Raw genomic sequence first — 20,189 nt, 5'->3', positions numbered from 1 at the left:
ACGTTTCTTAAATCCCTAACGGTTGAAAAACAAAGAAGATTAGGGTTTATAAAAGAAGATCGTGAAAGAAGATTGAAAGGAAGAAGAGAAAAGAATATTAGGGTTTAAACCCAATGTCTTTCAAATCCCTGGTGGCAGAATGACAGTGGTGTAGTGGTGGAGTTGTGGTGGCGTAGTGGTCATATCCCCTCCTTGCAATGTATCTCAAATCCCTAGCAATAGCTTTCAGATCCTCTTTTCTCAAAGATGTGTGAAAGTACACATCAGTGATTTTAAAGGATACCTCCTCACATATCCCTAAACGTGTCAGGAGTTCTCAGAAATGTTGATGTATTATCGTCGGCATCGACATTTCCCCCAAAAACTTTTGATGCATTAATAGTGTGTTGGAAGTTGTTCCTATCTCTCGACGCCTACACAACTCGACATCCAAAGATCCATGCCAATGGTCAACATCTTTTAGATGTGTCGGGAGATCCTATCTCCCGATACATCAACTTTGACATCGAGAGATGTCCTATCTCCCGACGCCATTTCTTCCAACGATGTAAAGCTGTATTGGAAGAGCCAGAATTTCTTGTAATGAATGTATGGGTGTTGGACTTAGATGAATTTACGCATGCAATAGTTGCATGTCTTTTGTTTATTTAAAGACTCACTTTTCTACTGTGGAAAACTTTTTGAGCAATTTATTTTTTGACATTGAAATAAAAATGGAAAATTCAACTAAAGTTCTCCCAACCCTAGTCCAATTTTCATCTCTCTCTCAATTCCTTCACTTGTTGACTCCGACAACCCGGTTCTAAGTCTGGAGAATAGCGAATCATTAGTGGTGGTCACGGGGTTCCTGAGGAGATTAAGAAAATCAAAAAGCTTCAAAGATATGAGTTTTCATTAACCCTAATTTCACTTAATTAGGGTAATGCATGTTAATTTCGAAATAGCTTAGATATAATTAAGTTAAAATTGTGATCTTGTTTTTCGTTGTACATGTCTTGGTTTCCATTAGTGTGGATAAATTTAGGGGTTGATTATATTTTTAGAACTTATAAATAGGAAATTTTCATAAATATAACAAACTAGTAAAATATCTAAGACCCATGTAACAAAATGAAAAAGTGCATGAAGTTGGCCATTTTTTTAAATATTCCAGGTTTGCTCTTCCATCTCCTTTTCCTGTGCGATTTTTTTCTTTCCACCTTCTTTCTTCTTTTCTTTTCTTTTTTTTCTAAACTGTTATTTGGTTCAAGATCGTGTATCAAATATAAAATATCTATTTTTATTTCTTTTCAAACTGTTATTTGGTTGTTCAAGATCGTTTACTAAATATAAAAGATGTTAAGAAAACGTCATTTAGATTTGGGTAGTCAAATCTAAACTATCGTATAACAAAAAATCTTTAAAAAACTATTTAGATTTGTATAGCCAAATCTATTCAAATCTAAACAATCGTATACTAAAAGAATCTTGACAAAAATCGTTTAGTCAAATCTAAACGATCGTGTAGTCAAATCTAAATTATCGTGTACCATAGAATCTTGAAAAAAAAAATTGTTTAGATTTGGCTACCAAAATCTAACCAATCAAATTTGAATGATTGTCTACCAAACAATAGTCAAATCTAAACGATTATGCAACCAAATTAAACGATCGTGTACAGAGAATCTTGAAAAATAGATTTGGCTATCTAAATTTAAACGATCAAATCTAAACGATCATGTACCAAACAATAGTCAAATCTAAATGATTGTGTAACCAAATTAAACGATCGTGTATAGAGAATCTTGAAAAAAAATCGTTTAGATTTCACTATTGAAATCTAAACGATCAAATCTAAACGATCATGTATCAAACAATAGTCAAATCTAAATGATCGTGTACCAAATATATTACACACATTGACGCGATCTTTTAGACTTGGCTACTCCAATCTAAATAATTTTTCTCAAGATTCTTTATACATGATCTTTTAGATTTTGCTATTTTTTGTACACGGTCATTTAGATTTGGTTACTCAAATTTAAATGACGTAAAAAAAAAAAGAGGAAAAGAAGATTTTTTATACACAATCTTTTAAATTTTGCTATTTTTTGTACACGGTCATTTAGATTTGGTTACTCAAATATAAACGACGCAAAAAAAGAAAAGGAAAAGAAAATTCTTTATACACGATCTTTTAGATTTTTCTATTTTTTGTACACGATCGTTTAGATTTGGTTACCCAAATTTAAATGATGTAAAAGAAGAAGAGGAAAAGAAGAAAGACAATGGAAAGAAATCCCAGCGAAAAAGAAAAAAAAACGATGGAAAGATTAAACGACGTAAAAAAAGAATAGGAAAAAAGAAAGACGATAGAAAGAAATCTCAGTAGAAAAAAGATGATGAAAGAAATCGCAGCGAGGAGTAGAAGAAAGACGAAATGTCAAATCTAAAATATTTAAAAAATAGCTAACTTCATGGACTTTGTTACACGGACCGTATATAATTTGTTGTTTTGTTACATTTATAAAAATTAATCTTATAAATATGTCTTCTCCTTGTTTTCTTATTATTTATTTTAAAAAGAAATCAATAAAATATCACAAACCAAATGAAAGCTTTTGAATATTTCTAATGTATCGTCGTCACTGCCAAGAGCCACATTACCAATCTTGAAAGGAGCATATATAATTTTAAAACAGAGTACAATACTTTTTTAGTAGAGAAAATTTGAGGGTTTGGTTTTTAATTAGAAATAATTATGTTAAACATATTTCTATTCGTTTCTTATTTTTTCTAAATATAAAACCCTAAAAAAATCTCACACCAAATCCGGACTATTTAGAATTTTGAACATCATCTATGGGTCAAATTCTGGCGTTGTCGTGTGTTAAAAGAAAATATTCATTTTTAGGTTGGTGGAGACACAACACTAATCATGAAATATTTTTTTGTTTATTGTGGAGATGAAATTTCAACTTTGGCCCCCGATTGGATGTCAAAAGTGGAGCAAGATGTTCAAGTCTTAACTTCTCTATGTAATGAATCATACGACATCATCTATAAGAAATAATAACAAACCAAGTAGGCTATATTTCTTTTAAGAAAAACCAAGTAAATAAAGTCAAAGTAAAAATATAGTAAGTGTCCAAAGTTCAAATTTACATTGTATTAAAAACAATTGAAAAAAATGAAAATTTTGTCCTTTTCAATTCAAAAAAATTGTGGCTCCTATTGAAATAAACTATCGATTGAGTTAAGATAGTAAGAAACACAATAACATTAACGATCAAAGTTTGAGCCAAAACAAATAATTTGAGACTATAACACAAATTATAAATGATAAAGTTTAGGAACGAAAATAGAACTTAATCAAAAAATATAACATTTATGACGTTCATCGTGAAGAGAAGCATAGTATATGTTATGTTTATGTGTGTGTGGTACAAAACAAAAATAAAAGGAAGAAGAAGCATCTTCTTCTTCATTGTAACAATATTCATATAATCAGATCTTCCATTAAAACAAAACAAAACAAAAAAAAAAAAAAAACAAAAACAAAAACAACAAAATCTAAAACGCCTTGGCGAAATCCTTCATCAAAGCGCGATTATCCTTAGCGAAATCGGAGAATTCTTGGAAGGAAATATAGCCATCGCCATCTTTGTCAATGGCGTCCATCATCCTCTTGGCATCCTCGGAACTAACTCCGAACCCGTTCAAAGCATCGCCCAGCTCTGTTGCCGAGATCTTGCCGTCGCCATTGGCATCGAATCGTTTGAAAATTCTCTCGCAATCGGCTGAGTTTACGCCACTATCTGCCATTTTTGTGCAGCTAATTCTGATAGGGATAATTGATCTGGAACTTAGGGCAATCACTTCTTCTTCTTCTTCTTCTTCTTTTTTTTATTTCTCTTTCTTTCTTCCCTTCTTCATTTTTTTCTTTACCCTTCTCCTTTAATAATCGTTGTTTTGCCCAAAATTATTGGGAATGGAAACAGCTGGTGTTGTCTCCTTGTTCATAGAACTGATTTTTGCTGAAGTGGGGGCATATCATATTTGTGATTTTGCGAAGCTAATGCCGATGTGTTCTTCATCAATCCCCCTCTTTTTTTCTTTTCTTTTAATTACTTCTTCTTTTTAGAAAATTTGTTTAGGGTTTGATGCTTTTTTTCATTAACTTTGATCAAATTTAACTCCTAATTTTAGACACAAATACGAATATTTACTTATACGCCAAATCATTAAATTTTTATAAGCTAAACTAAGATAGAGATGTCATATTTCAAATATATATAAATACATTATTGAAAAATAGTATTACTTGACTTGACGCCTGTAATTAAGAAATATTTGACGATTCTAATAAAAATTGTCGACTAAAATGAAAAAATGATAGAAAAGTTGAGTTTATGCAAGAATTTGATGATTCACCTCAAAATTAGTATACATGATAGATGAAAAAAAATGATTCAAAGGTACATTTCTTTCCATTTTTTAATTTATATATATATATATATATATATATATATATTAAGCTATGATATAATATTTTTATGAAATAAAAGGTGCTATATGTTTTGAGGTTAAAATTCATCGCAACATATAAAAAAGAAAAAAGAAAAAATTCATTTGTGTATTATGTATTTGGATGTATCAATATCATATACACTATTTGATATTGATTTTCTGTAGAAGTTAAAGATTAAAAGTAAGCATCCTTCATAGCCTAGTTTCTTTTAGATATACTAAGAGGGAAATTATTAGAAATGTCAAAATGAACAAACTAAAAATTAAGTGTATTTAGTTTTAGTTATTTAACGTGGTTTTTTTTTTTTTGTCAAAAATGTAAATAATTTGTATTTTTTATTATTTTTGAAAAAACAGGTATCTTAAACTCATTTTTTAATATATACCCATTTTAAATAGTTTTCAAAATCTACAAATTTTATAAAGATAACTCTATTACAAAATTACATCCTTAAAAAAGTCGATCCAATTTCGGGTTGAATGAACTATTTGATATTTTTATAGTTTGATAAAGTATTTGTTAAAAACCATAAGATGTATTGTTAGGAAACTTTATATAAATGTAACAAAAGACCTAAATATTTACCACATATAACAAAATAAGAAAAATCAACGAAGTTCAATTATTTTTTCATAAATTTCATATATGTCTTTGTTGGTTTTGACTATTGCAAGATGATTCTTTACTTCTTTTTCTTTTCTTTTTCACGATTTATTCATCTTCTTTAAAATTATTTTCATTTGCTCTTTTAGATTTCTTTCATCTTAATATTCTTCTTAATCTTCCTCATTTTCAAGAATATCAAGATCTTTTGTATTTCACTATCAAGATCGTTGTAGTGAATTTGTTTTCAGTAAGAATTCTAAATTTCATTTTTGTTTGAAATTTTTAGAAGATTAGAAAATTTCGTTAAGAATTCTATATTTTATTATAAAGATCGTTTTTGACGATCATGCATGCATAATGACACAATGATCTTTCAACCAATTCTATATTTCATTATGCAAAAACGATCATGCATATAGATCTGACGATCGTTTAGAATATATAAAACGATTGTTTATATCTGAAGTTTTATCAATTTCGTTTAGAGTTTATTATGCGATCGTTTAAATTTGAAGTCTTTTTCTCCATGGTCTAAACTGCACTACACGATCGTGTATTATTATCTATACAATCTTGTAAAATCTGAACGATCGTTTATATCTAAAGCTTTTTCGTCATCGTCTAGAGTTTATTACACGATTGTTTAAATTTGAAACTTTTTCACCATCATTTAAAATAATCTATATGATCATTTAGGAGAAGATTACTTGCACGTGTGTGGTTGATTAATCGCGTATTGACTGAGATATTTTTTGTATTTTATATTGTGAATTTATGGATTTTTTTCTTTTTTTCAAAATTATTCGTATGTTTTGTTTTTTAAAAAACCCTATTTTTGTATGCATAGAAACTTGTCAAAGGTATAGAGATTAAACATGTAATTAATCAACTCTAAATTCCATCCTTCTATGTGCACCACGTGGATTTATTAACCGACAATTTTTAGTTGAAAAAAAAAATGTCAAATCAAGCACCCACCCAACTGTAAGTGCAAAGGTGAACCTAAATCACATATTCTCCTTTCCTTGGAGAGGAGGGTTCAAATTACCACACCTCTAAGACTAGATTCACCAACTATTAGTTAATAGCGAAATTCCAAACTTCGATGTTCCTTCTTATTCCAAGATGAAGAAAAGAAGAAGTTACATGTAGTAAGTACAATGGTAAAATAATTTAAAACGATAATACTAAAGTTATAAGATTAATAAGAAATACCAACTATTATAATTGAAACTTCGATCATGAAATATGTAAAACCATTTCACTCACTCACGTAAAATTGGAGCCTCAAACACTCCTTACTTGCTACTACTTTGCTCGAGTGGTAAAAAAACCAATTATAACTTACGATAAGTATTGTTTTTCGCACAAAATGAAACCTACAAGACCACCAAAAACAAAGTTACCCAATTAATTGGGTTTTAGTTTTTCTCTAAAAAACACAAGAAAAATACAACCATTAAAATCAAAATATTAACATATATAGCAATATTTTAAAAAAAAATTACAAATATAGTCAAGTCCATCATAATAGATTTCTATCATTAATAGACTCGTATCATCTATCAGTGATAAACTTTGTTGTATTTGTAATTTCTTAAAATATTGTTATACATAATGATTATTCCTAAAATTGTTATCTATTACAATTATCCAAAGAAAACAAACTTAACCTTTCGTGGCATCAACAAACATGAGTGTATTTTTGAACGTTCGTTTGACCAAAGATATGTCTCAAGCAATCAAACTACGCCATGGTGGAATTAATAGGTCTTTAATCATCTCAAATGGGGCATCTAAAGCTCAATCTCCAAGATTTTTATAGAAAATACTTTACCTTTCTATAACCATTTTTAGTAGAAGAAAACTTGAAGTTCCTTTATAATCTACATAATTTGTTTTAATCTAAGACAAACTAAAGAGAGGCTATTACCCTTCTTCCCTTCTTTTCTCCTTAATTGCTTAACATTTGATAGAATCAAAATCTGAAGAAACATTGGAGCAACAAGAGCCACATCATTCGTTGTTTCGTTGCCATAAAATGGCAGAGATTATCGTTTCAATACAATGGAAGATCCAATCTACAAAATTAACTTCACAAGCTGCTAAACCATATCATACAGCAGCACCAATTGGGAGAGACTAAAATCTGCCCAAAATTTGTGGAAAATAAAGTCTTGGATATATTATACATACAGACCTAGAGAGAGAAACCAATAGCTTAGGCCACAGTTTTGAAGATTGCATTCAGAACAGCATCTTTGTTTGGTAAAGCAGGGATGGCCCCTCTCTCCTTAACGGTCAATGCACCACAAGCATTAGCAAACAGGAGTGCATCTCTAAGTTTATCCTCTTTCTACAAGGTTCAAAAACACACACACAAACTGTTATTTCACTTTCCACCCTTCCGACAAGAATCAGTAACATGACTGATTTTTTACACAAATAAGATTGTAAACACTTTGAAAAGGGTGGAATGAACCATTGAAAACTGCAGAAAATAAGATACAAAAAAGAAAAATAAAAAAAGAAAGAAACCCTCTCAATATGCATAAATCTCATGTCTTCATGATGTTTTAAGCCAATTTCAGTAGTTAGTACCCAAAAACTTGAGTCATTACAATTTGTTTGAAGTATTTTACACCGAACAAAGAAGTCTAACCACTAGTTAAGTTTTTTTCCCATTATTAATAACTCCTCAACACGATAATTTAACATTTATCATGTTAAAAAAAGTGCCTCAATAGCACCGTCTGCATTTTTAAAACAGTGGGAGGAAGTTCATTAAAGCAAGAAAGGCAAAACATGCACAGCTTATCAATTCAGAAAAGGTACCTCAAGCAAAGAGAGGTCAGTTGCTAGCTGAGACAAAATGCCAGCAACAAAAGCATCCCCTGCGCCAGTGGTGTCAACTGCATCCACCTTTAGACCCTTCACTCTTCCACTGAATTCCTGCATAATACAAATCACCATGCACCTTCAATTCAAGCATTGTATGATCAGTTACTATCTTTATGAGAGTAGAGATGAGAGTAGTTGTTAGGCACTTACAAGCTCTAGAGTATAATAGAATAAAGAGCCATGAGTCATGACAACTAGATTGCAGTAGGATAGGGTAACGGATGCTGAAACTCATTTTCACTAAAGTGAGTATAGCTCAATTGGCTAGCAACTAAAAGGTTTGTGGTTCGAAACCCCTATTGTACTTCAACAACAAAAAAACATACTCCTTGTCATCCTCCCCTCAACCAAGGAATCATCAAGACTTTCCTCAACAGTCTTTGTGATGAGCATGTTTCTTGGTTAAATAAACCAAATCAATCACCCAACCCTAGCCACTTCGTTAAAACCCAGCAGAGGAGAAATGGCCAAAAATGAGCATTTTTAAAATGATCTACTGTGATGATCTCTCTTGCCATTTTTTGGTTAGATGTATTGCTATATTGACTTAGTTCGTTTTGGCTTGTTGATGGTACTCTCTTTCCAAGTTTGTAGTGGTTTTTAAATTTTTAAGATTAAGATTTTTCGCCTGATTTGGCTCCAACTCACTTTCAGTAATGATCATTTTTTATATCTTCCTTATTGTTATTTTCTTCATCTTGCTCCTTTGAAATTTTGTCTTTTTTAGCATTAGCCTCATTTCATTTTATCAACAAAGAGTATTGTTTCCTTTTCAAACAAAATAACCAAATCAATCAACATCAATTTTGGTAGTATTCAACTACCGTGATGGAAACAGTCTGCACTGCACCATCAGCTCATAATTTTAACCTCAGCTGTTTAGTTTCTTGTTTTCTGACAACTGCTCAGTTTCACACAGAAGCTGCTACCCGGAAAGACCAATCCATGGTTGACTCTGAAATGACATGTTGGAATTCTTGTCAAGGAAGAAAAAGAGTTGGTACTCTCTATAAAGAAGTCAGACAATCAAGGCAGGGATTGTCGGCCTGAAATCTCATAGTCTCCCCTCATACACGAAAGTATTTTTCTTTTTCTTTAGATGGTAGTTTGTCAAATGCAACATATGAGCACAATGTACGAGATGCTTACCTTGGTGTAATATCTACAACCCCCAGGACCTTCAGTGACCAGAAGCAATTTAAGATTTGGATGAAACAGTTTACGAACAACAGCATCGTCAAATGGATCTTCTCCTCTTGTCAGAAAACTAATCTCTTCTTCACTTATCTGCAAATTTAGAGTAAAATATATATGTCAGCTTTCCTTTCTCTTTGTTCCAATTTAAAATTTCACATTGGCCGGACAAGTTAGTTGCCCACAGATCTACAGCTTTTATCTTGATGATTTCATGGGGAAGTAAAAAATCTACCTTAATAATATCAGCGGTATCCCATATGCTCAGAATCCCTTCAATTGCACTATCTGCAGAAGGCCACAGAGGGAGCCTCAGATTCGGATCATAGGAAAGAACTGCACCAGCATCTTTTGCGGTTTTTGCAGCAGCAATGTGAGCAGACTTGCATGGTTCAGTAATAAGACTGATAGAACCATAATGGAAGATCTTTGCCTGTGAAACCAGATGATAAAGATCAAATATAAGCTTAGTGGCATCCCCCCGCTCCCCTCCCCCAACCGAACACAAAAAAGGTGGGGAATTGAAATAAAAGATAAAGCAAAAGTATGCATACAAAGTTATAAAAGATTAATATTCTCTAATCTAATAGCTTAAAGCATAAAGCTAATAGATTGACATTGTATCAAATCATGAAGCCCTAAACGCAAAGCCTTGCAATATTATTTCTTTACGGATGAATATTGATAGTCACTTGTTGAGTCTTATCATGCGTTACTTTTCAAGCTTATAAATGAGAGGAGTGTTAAAAAAATATATAAAAGATTAAATATACCCCCTAACCCATTAACTCAAGCCTTCACGGTTATTGGTAGTTTAGGATATAGAGGTTTAAATTTTATACAAACTATAATTACACTTGTATGATCCACACAAACTACTACATATCCTGCTGTGCTCTCTAAACTGTACCTTAAATTATTCTTACCTTCCTGATTAAATCATAATTGAGTTCAGATTCCTGAAGTAACATGTCAGCGCTAGGGTTCCGATAAAACATGAACTCGCGCTCCCCATCACTCCTCAATGTAACAAATGCTAATGCAGTTCGTGCACCAGGATCAAACAGCATCCCTTCATTGCACACATTGTTTTCCTTCAATATATCAGCAAGCATGTAACCAAATTCATCTGCACCAACCTGTGATTGTTGTTAAGGAAACCTGTGAAACTGTGCACGGGAAAAGTATCTCCCTTTCTTTATTGCATTATTTTCTCCAAATGTTGAAGTATGGCAACAAGACAGCGTCAATATGGAAAACTGTAATAAATTAGTTTGGAAGCAAAATATTAAAAGCTTTCTTGCTCCCCAAAAATAAATTATGCCTTCGATTTACATTGCAAATAAGCTTCCAAAATATAAAGTTAAAACCATCATATTTCAGTCATGCATGATTGTTTTGGATAAAAATATACATGATACTTTATAATAGTACTTCATATCAATGACGATAAAGTTTTACATACAAACTAACAGCTATCTTTCTATAGACTACGAGAAACCATTGTGCTAAGCAAAACCATTTAACAAAAAAGAAATGAACAGACTAGTAGGGAATGACCACATCAAGCAGCTTTTGGATAAAGTATCATATTTTTCAGTTGAGTTAGGCATTGAGATTAGTCGAGGTGGGCATAAGCTGGCCCAAACACTCTCACACACACAAATATATATAGAAAGATGGGCATTGAAAAGTAAGGGGTGCCTCCTTTAAAGCTGCCAATATAGGGGCAGGATAATCCCACTAAATACTGGAGGCTAGTTAAACATGAGAAAGAAATATGAGCTGTTGTGACATCTTCTATGTGTCATGGCTCATATGCAACAAAATGCCCCTAATATTGAGATCTTGTTATTATGCTTCCTATTTTTCATGTCAATAGACAACCCTGAGTCTGTATATCACACCATAAATTCAAATAAAATATGGAGAAGAAGAGGTCTAATGAGACTGGTTGAGAGTTGTCCTCATCTAAGACATTCTATAAGTAACATTTATTTTCATTGATCATGATTGACAGTTTGCAATTAACTGTTTCTTAAACATTTTTTTGTATTACCTTGCCTATAAAAGCAGATGAGCCACCAAGACGAGCTATGCCAACAGCAACATTTGCAGGTGCACCACCTGGAGCCTTTTTGAATGCAGGTGCCTCAGCTAAAGACAGTCCACTAATAGTAGGGACAAAATCAATCAACATTTCTCCAAAACAAACCACGAGAGATGAATCATTCGACTCCACTGAGCCACCATCTCCAGAAAATGCCTTCACTAAAAGCAAGTAAACATAATAGAAGGTTTTAGCTCATGTAATGTCACTGAGATCAAAAATTAAGTCAATATGATGTGAATCAAAGTTGGTAATTTCAAAGAATGAATTATCTGCCTCTCTTTGGCTGGAGAATGGTTTATTTATTGATGAACAATCAGTTTGTTACAAGTAGTTAGGTAGTTGGGGTTGGGATAACTAATCAGTTATAAACTGATTAGTTTGAATTAATAACAGATTAACTGCTAACTGTTTATTACATCACAATACGTTAACAGCTACTTCAAATGGTGATGCGAAATCTGGCAATTGTAGAATAGGGCTAGAAGTTAGTCTTCTTTTAATTTCTTCAAAACTCTGCTGCTATATATGTCCCCATTTGGAATTTCCTTTCTTTAGACAGTCAGTCAAAGGGGCCACTATTGAACTAAAATTTCTGATAAATCTTATGTAGAAAGATGCCAAGCCAAGAAAAGCTTGTACTTGTTTGATGGATGTTGGTGCTGGCCAAGACTGTACGGCTTCTATCTTCTTAGGTTCCATGCCTATCTTCCCTTCTTTGATTAAGAACCCAAGAAAGATGATTTCCTTGGTGAGAAACGTGCACTTCTTTGGATTGATATATAATTCTGTTTCAGTCAAGACTTGAAACAGTTTTCTTAAGCAGAATATGATCTTCACTGCTGTTGCTATATACAAGGATATCATCGAAATAAACCACTATAAACTGGTTTAACGGATGTAGTACTTGATTCATCAGCCTCATAAAGGTTCTTGGTGCATTGGATAATCCGAAAGGCACTACCAACCATTCAAACAACCCTTCATTTGTCTTGGAAGCTGTTTTCCATTCATCTCCAGGTCTGATCCATATTTGATGATAGCCGCTTTGTAAATCAATTTTGAGAAGACATTAGCCTTGCCTAGTTGGTCCAAAAGATCTCCAATCCGAGGGATAGGAAACCGATATTTCGTAGTAATTCAGTTAATAGCCCTATTGTCTACACACATTCTCCAACTTCCATCCTTGTTTGGTGTGAGTAGTGCAGGTACAGCGCATGGACTTAGGCTTGGCTTGATGTGGCCCTTCTTTAGTAAATCTTCAATATGATCATGCAAGACTTGGTATTCTTCAGGGCTCATCCTGTAGTAGGGTAGATTAGGCAGTGATGCTCCTGGAATAAGATCAATTTGATGCTGAATGTCAAGAAGTGGTGGCAGTCCTTGTGGCTCCTTTTTTAAATGAGGAAATTCTGCAAATAATTCCTTTAGTCTCGGCTCAACAATCTCACCGTCTTTCTCTTGGGATTTGTCAGCGACTACTAACCCCAAAAGATCTTGCTCTCTTTCTCTCAATAAGTTCTTTCCACTTACTATGATGAAAAGCTGCTTTTTATTCTTCTGCCTTATACCTTCTGTATTTTTCTTTGCCAATGGGAGTAGAATAACTTTCTTTCCCATCCATCGGAATTCATAGGTATTTTCTCTCCCCCTATGTAGAGTTCGAGTATCATGCTGCCAAGGTCTGCCTAATAATAAGTGGCACACATCCATTTCAATCACATCACACACAATCTGATCCTTGTAGCTATTTCCAATGGAGAGGGGTACTACGCAGATTTCATTTGGATCAGGGTGCGGATCTGTCTTCAAATTCAAAATGGTTATGAGTTTCTTTGCCACGAAGTTCTCACTACTTCCACTATCAATTATAACATCACAAACTTTTCCATTGATACATCTCGTCTTGAATAGACTGTGGCGCTGGGGATTTGTTTCTTCTTTAGGAGCGATGAGGACTCGTTGTATAACACAAGAAATCCTATCCCCATCGTCAGCTTCAATAAATTATCCCTCCTTTTCTCCTTCTTTATCGTCTTCGCTTAAGTAAGTGCCTTTTCCTCAGCGAGTGCTAGTCTTTCTTTGAGGGCAATTGTTGGATAAGTGGCCAGATTGACCACATTGAAAACACTTTCCCAAAGATGGGCGAGCATAATTATTTTGGTTCTTTCCCATACTTACAGTTTCTTTTCTCTTGGCTGCATCTTGCGTATCAACAACTTTACTCTTATCTGCAACTGATGTTGTTGGCTGTTCATCTGTCTTTTTGCCGTAAGACTGTTTCTTGGAAAAATTTACTTCCCATGTGGCCTTTCTGTTGGAACTTTTCAAACGTGCAGCCATCATTTCTTCTACAGTTTATGCAAGGGAGATGGCTTCAGACAAAAAACGAAATGGTTGTAGCTTTACCTTCTCCTTAATATCGAACTGTAGCCCACCAAGAACCTCGCTATCTGATGTGGCTCATTCTCACTCAGATTAGTTCTTGCACTCAGTCTATGGAACTCTTCGATGTATTCTGCTACTGTTCGATTTCCTTGGCGGCAATTTTGATACTGGTTTGGAGGTAGAAAACATGCCTTTAGAAGCTTTTTCATTTTCTCCCACGAGCAGATGGTTTGCCATACTTCTATCTATTTATCTCCAGCTGGTCCCACTATGCCGAGGCTCCTCCTCTCAGTTTTAAAGCCACCAAATGCACCTTCTTTCTATCCAAAGTGTCCATATAATTGAAGAAATTTTTAGTATTTTTAACCCAGTCCAAGAAAGATTCAATATCACGTTTACCATTATAAGTTGGTAGGTCGATCTTCATCTTGTAATCGTGATGAATCTCCCTCTGTGCTTCTTGTCCTCTGTAAGCTTGAGCCATTCGAAATTCACCATTGTCATTCCAGATGTTTCCTTGTTCGCCACCGCTAGAAGAATCATAATCTTGCACATTCTGCCAAGCTTCGTACTCTTCTTGACTGTCATCATCAGCATATCGCAGCGGAATATCCATTGGTCTCCTCCTTCAATCATTTCTTTGGTTGGGCAGGTTTCTAACGTTCCTTCGAGCTTGTCGGCCTCCTTTGTTTCATCGATTTGGTCATTTGCTTCAATCCTTGCCGGTGCCGGTAGCCCATCCATTCTTCAAGTCAAAGTTTCCAAGCTGTCCATCACTCTATCAAATTTTTCGTGTAAATCTCCCAAGGAGTCTTCAACGGCCAGCAAGCGTACCATGGATGTCCTTGGAGAGAGGGTGGCGATCTCCTCCACCTCTTCTTGCTCACGGTTGTCCCCCGCGGCTGGGATTCCTCCTCTCCCGCCCGCCATCATCCGAGGATCGTCCGCTCTGATACCACTTGATGTGAATCAAAATTGGTAATTTCAAAGAATGAATTCTCTGCCTCTCTTTGGCTGGAAAATGGTTTATTTATTGATGAATAATAATAGGTAGTTATAAGAATCAGTTTGTTTACAAGTAGTTAGGTAGTTGGGTTGGGATAACTAATCAGTTTATAACTGTTTAGTTTGAATTAATAACAGATTAACTGCTAACTGTTTATTACATCACAATACGTTAATATATATTTAATATTTTCAATATTCTAGACACTCCAAACCTTGGTGACACAGTACCTCTTGTTTTGAGATAGCATTAAATTGCCAACCATGAAACTTAAATTAATAGGTTAGCGTACATTCAAGCTTTATATTAAATTCTTAGCACGCTTAGACTAAGGAAGGTCGTCAATCCAAGCATAGTTCAGTGGCTAAGACACTCGTTGTCATCTCAAAGATCGATGGTTCAATCTTCTACCATGAAATTGTTGAACTCAAGGAAAAAAACATGAAAAGTCAAATCAATATTAGCAGTTCTCATCCATTTACTGTTTGACACTGGTAAGTAAGTAGTTAGCTCTCCCAATTAAATTCCACAGCATTTGTAATGCATTTCACATTCCGCAGACTCATTATAAGGCTTCTGAGCAAATTTCACTTGGATCAATATCCAAATTTACAAAAAAACAAACTTCCATTTTATTCGTTCCATTTCACTAATATTCAACACCGTTCCCTTGTCTTTACTTGTGAACTCACTTCTATCACATGGTCCAGATGACCATGAAGTAGAAATCCCATTAAAGAAAACTTGAAATAATTTGAACACAACTCCAAAAGTAAACTAAATTCTCAATAATTAGCTTCACAGATTAACATAACACACAAGCATAGATCGAAATAACAACTAAAGAGGGGGGAAAAACTAAAACCACAACAGATCAAATCCAACAATCTATTAAAGTGGAACTTGCCTTTCACTTTCAACTGGGACTTGGAAACTACACGGGACCGCGAAAGCCCATAAGATTTCACCGCCCATTCCTTGTGTCTCAAAGATTCAAGAGTAACAGTAGGAACACCATGGAAGCAGAATGCGCCTGAATAAAGGGCCATTGACCCAAAACAGATGGAAAACAAGCTCGACCCAACGTGAGAACTTGAAATGAAGTATAAAACTCAAACAGTGGGTCGGTGAAACGTAGAACAGAACGATTTACCACCTAATTTCCGTTAAGGGGTTCAAAGAAAAAAAAGACAACTGGATGGTTAGAACTGGATGGTTACAAAATGGGTTGGTGGGAAAATTGAAGAAGGTGGTGAAATTGTGGTTTGGAGTGAGGAAGAAGTAGTTGCAGAGAACCAACGAGAGTGTTTTAGCGGAAAAAGCGATGGGGAAATTGCGAGGTGTATCGTTTGTCGTTAACTGTGGTGTGAGCATTTTGAGGCAGTAGAATCAAGCTATGTTTTTCATGTGACAAGATGGATTAAAAAAGGGTTTCTTTTTTCTTATCTCGTCATTGAAGTTGTTAGTTAAAATGCCATTTTAGGACTCTTGATTTTTTCGGATTCATAAACTCAATATCCCATTTTATCTTGATCTCTTGACTTTTAGAATTACTTGGTATAGTCTTTAAACTATTACCAAAAAAACAAAACATGTTTTAATCTTATGGTTAAGGTTCGGTTAATTTTCTAATGAAATGGTGAGGTGATTTATAAATATAAATAAAATGAGTTGAGTTGAATTATAAAACTAAAAGTTAACATATTACAGTTACAAAATTTTTTGTTTGGGGTATAGAGTTGTGAAGATGAAGTTTATTGTTAAATGTGTGAAAAAATAAATAAATAAAGTTAATCGATAAGTGTACAAATTTCGACTGTGACTACGGTTAAAATTGGTGCACTTAGGTTATTTAAATTTAAGTTATAAAAATCTATGAGTCAAACATATTTTTAGAAAAAATATATAGTTTCTCGAACTATTTATAAAAATTATTATGGTTTTATAGAAAGGACTTTCAAAACGTTCTAAACTTTTTGTTGAATGATTCGCTAGCATTGATATAATCTACATCTAAGTTTGATTTTAATTTTTTTCAAAATTAAATAGAAATTGTTTGAAAAATCATTTGATCGTGGTGAATTGGTGTACTTACAAAAGAAATCTTAATCCACTTAAAACAACAAATAAAAATCTTAAATTGAGCCGCCAAATTAATCACCTAGGGTAAAAACATAGTTACATTATGGACATGCATATATACTACGTAATACCAAAAATGGTAAATAACAAATCTCCAAACTTTATACTTGTCCCCGAATAGCTTTACTAAAAAGAGAATTCAAAAAATAAATGATCATTAGACTCAATTCCACCGTTACATATATACACAATCACTAGGAATATTAGAACGACATCGTTGAACACGATTACGAATATGCAAATTATTCCTCCTTACTGACCAAGAAATAAAGAAATACTTAGAAACATTACTTCCAACCCAAAAGAAGGTTATATGTACATTTCCAAATTTAACACTTTTCACCATTCTAAATTATTATCACCTCTCTTTCCAATAAGCCCTTCAAAATTTAATTTGACCTTGTGAACAATTGCACTTTTTAGTCTAAATTTAATAATTTTTTCCCACTCCAACTAACTACTATTTCCTCACTTTTTCCATCCCAACTTTTAATAGTCTTTCTTTCTTTTTTACTTCCTAGCTTACATTTTAATAGTGTAATACTAATTATTTCTCCATTGAACTATTTTGTAAAAAATACAATTATGCAATTAGTTAGCACATTTGTTATTTCCATTTTGATGCATTTTTTTCATTTCCTAATAAGTTAGTATATTTTTCATTTATATTATTTTTTTAAAACTCGAATATATATAATTAATTTACTTTAGAAGTAGGAAAAAAGTCACTTTTAATTAAAATATCAATATCAATACAATACTTTAGAAATTTTTTTAAATAATGTATTTTTAAAAATTAATGTCCAAACTAGGGTTTTTCGAAAACTATTATCAAAATTAGTAAAGAGTAATAATAAAAATAAAAATACATAATAGTAATAATAGTAAAAACTACCAGGATCCATAATAAAATGGATTGGAAAGAGTCTGGTCAATCGCTCAGATGCACTCTCTATAAAGTAGAAGGACACAATAGACGTACTTGTCCTCAACATGCATCTTCTTCTTCAAGACACTGATTTATATTATAAGATTTTAGGAAGGTTTCATTAACTGCTTCTATGTAAATTGTTTGATGTAATTTTATGGTCATTTGTTGTTTTATGATGTATTATAGGATTTTATGATGTAATTGTTTGTTGTAATTTTAAGGTCATTTGTTGTTTTAGGATGTATTATAGGATTTTGTGATGTAATTGTTTGATGTAATTGCTTTTATGTAATTTCAGGAAGGTTTAATGAACTACTTCTGTATTTTTATATATACGTTTTAGTATTTTTTTTTCATAATAAATGTAAACATTATGACTAAAATTGTAGTGGATTCATGTATACTAAATTAGGATTTAATATATACTTTTGTTTTAGTGCAATTATATAATTATATCAGTGCAATTATATAATTATATAATGGTCTTACTTTTCTTCTTCATGTAATTAATGAAATCTTTTTTATATTATTTGCAGAATGGATCCTAGTCCAGTTGATGATAGCCATCTATATCTATAGGCAACCCATAGATTACAAACCATATGGAATACCTTCTCCACCGTCATGTAGAGTTGTCGAAGGAGAGAGGTAGCGTCTCAGCGCACCATCCCCTTCGACTAGCGTATTGCACCATACTTGGAGGCTGATGGATTCCTAGGGGTTTTCCAGGTTGAGTTCATGCGGTTAGATTGGTATTTGATTACTGCATTGGTCGAGCGTTGGAGACCAGAGATCCACACATTTCACATGCCTTGTGGAGAGTGCACAATCACGCTGTAGGATGTTGCAGTGCAGTTGGGGTTGCCAATGGATGGGGAGCCTATGACAGAACCATTGAGGTATAACTGAAAGGTTATATGCGAGGATTTCTTGGGAGTTGTACTGCTTAACATGAAAGGTCAGCGATTAAGTCTTCCATGGTTAGCATAACAATTTCAAGAATTGCCACCAGATGTTGACGTTGTGAGCGTTCAGAGATATACTTATGCGTACGTCATGCAATTAATTGGGGGCTTTCTTTTTGCCGATAAGTCAATCACCCTGGTCCATTGTATGTTTCTCCAATTCATATTCGATTTTGACCAGGCTGGTACGTATGTGTAGAGCGTCGCAACCCTCACATAGTTGTATAGGAATACTTCTACAAGAATGGGCATACCATAGATTTTCCATTGTAGCACCATAGAGAATGCTGCAACATTCAGATGGCCGACCTTTGAGTTTTAAGTATTATTTCATATACATTTGTTTATTTAATAGAATTTGCACTATCTATAATTTATTAATGGTTTATTTCACAAATAGATGGAGCGGTGCTCTAGCTGCATCTGAATAGTCCGCAAATATGTTGCTGACATATCGATAGATATTTGATCGGTTGAGATAGCCTCAGGTAGTAAAGTATTATACGAATGTTCTATAGTTCTATTTTTTGTTACCTACTGACATTTGTCTTTTCAACAAATTAATTGGACATCATACACGCGCGACATTATGGTATCGCTTTCTCTTAGATGTCGTAGTGGTCAAGTGGTGTGGACTTACGTGGGTTCATTGATTTGTTTTCATCTGGTTGAGAAGCATCAACCAGATCGTGTGTTGCGACAGTTTAATATGTTGCAAATTCCATCAACGATTAGTTTCACAGATCTGAGCATGCATCAAATAGATTTAAGGGGTAATCAAGATTGACGTCGGATTCATGCGGAACATATCGGGATGTGGAATTCGCGATATAATTTTTGATTGAAGCACCCACCACAAGCCAACCGGCGGTATCAAACTAATTTCTCTGGTACAAGTTGATTACCAGACGCTTCATCACCCAAAATGGCGCTTTCTATCATTGCATGGTAAGGATTTAATATGCTTTATTTTATACATTTAATAATAATAAAACATTAATTTGGTTTGTATTACTTGCAATCTTTCAGTATGATTTTGTTGACAAAGTACAAGCTTTATAAAAGCTTTGGAAAACATATGTGACAGAACCACGGTAGTTGTAGAACAAATTATTCAACAGATCCGACGACTCAATGTTGCCGACACAGATCATAGATGCATGAGCGTAGACAATGACGGTAAGGCGATGATGTCATAGAGAGTGATGAAGATAATTGAAAGTTTGTAAATTAATTTTGAATTCTTGTTAATTTCAATTTAAAATGTATAAGACATTGTTAATTAATTACATAAATGTCAACTTTTTAAAAAGTATGGTAGTTTTTTACTAAGAAATTAGATCCTAATAATTATAATATGTGTTTCAAAAGAAAAAAAAAACATACACTTATTTAAAACTAAAACTCTTAATAACTTATACCTTTAGTACACAAAC

General features: G+C 33.3%; 2 protein-coding genes across 2 annotated transcripts; both read right to left on the bottom strand.

Moving 5' to 3' along the window:
* Nucleotides 1-3,347: 3,347 nt before the first annotated feature.
* LOC103496835 (polcalcin Bra n 2-like) lies at nt 3,348-3,954 on the bottom strand. The gene has a single exon (XM_017046573.2). It carries the CDS (start codon nt 3,802-3,804, stop codon nt 3,553-3,555), a length of 252 nt encoding a protein of 83 aa, XP_016902062.1. The 5' UTR covers nt 3,805-3,954; the 3' UTR covers nt 3,348-3,552.
* Nucleotides 3,955-7,112: 3,158 nt separating this feature from the next.
* Nucleotides 7,113-16,137, bottom strand: LOC103496836 (probable fructokinase-6, chloroplastic). Its single transcript, XM_008458843.3, has 7 exons — nt 15,623-16,137; nt 11,271-11,482; nt 10,138-10,350; nt 9,447-9,644; nt 9,167-9,304; nt 7,952-8,068; nt 7,113-7,472 (listed from the first exon to the last, which is right to left on the bottom strand). Exons 1-7 carry the CDS (start codon nt 15,762-15,764, stop codon nt 7,338-7,340), a joined length of 1,155 nt encoding a protein of 384 aa, XP_008457065.1. The 5' UTR covers nt 15,765-16,137; the 3' UTR covers nt 7,113-7,337.
* Nucleotides 16,138-20,189: the final 4,052 nt, after the last annotated feature.

This window comes from Cucumis melo, chromosome 6, assembly GCF_025177605.1.
Source record: "Cucumis melo cultivar AY chromosome 6, USDA_Cmelo_AY_1.0, whole genome shotgun sequence".
Taxonomy (NCBI): Eukaryota; Viridiplantae; Streptophyta; class Magnoliopsida; order Cucurbitales; family Cucurbitaceae; genus Cucumis; species Cucumis melo.
This window is presented reverse-complemented; position numbering and strand designations above follow the sequence as displayed.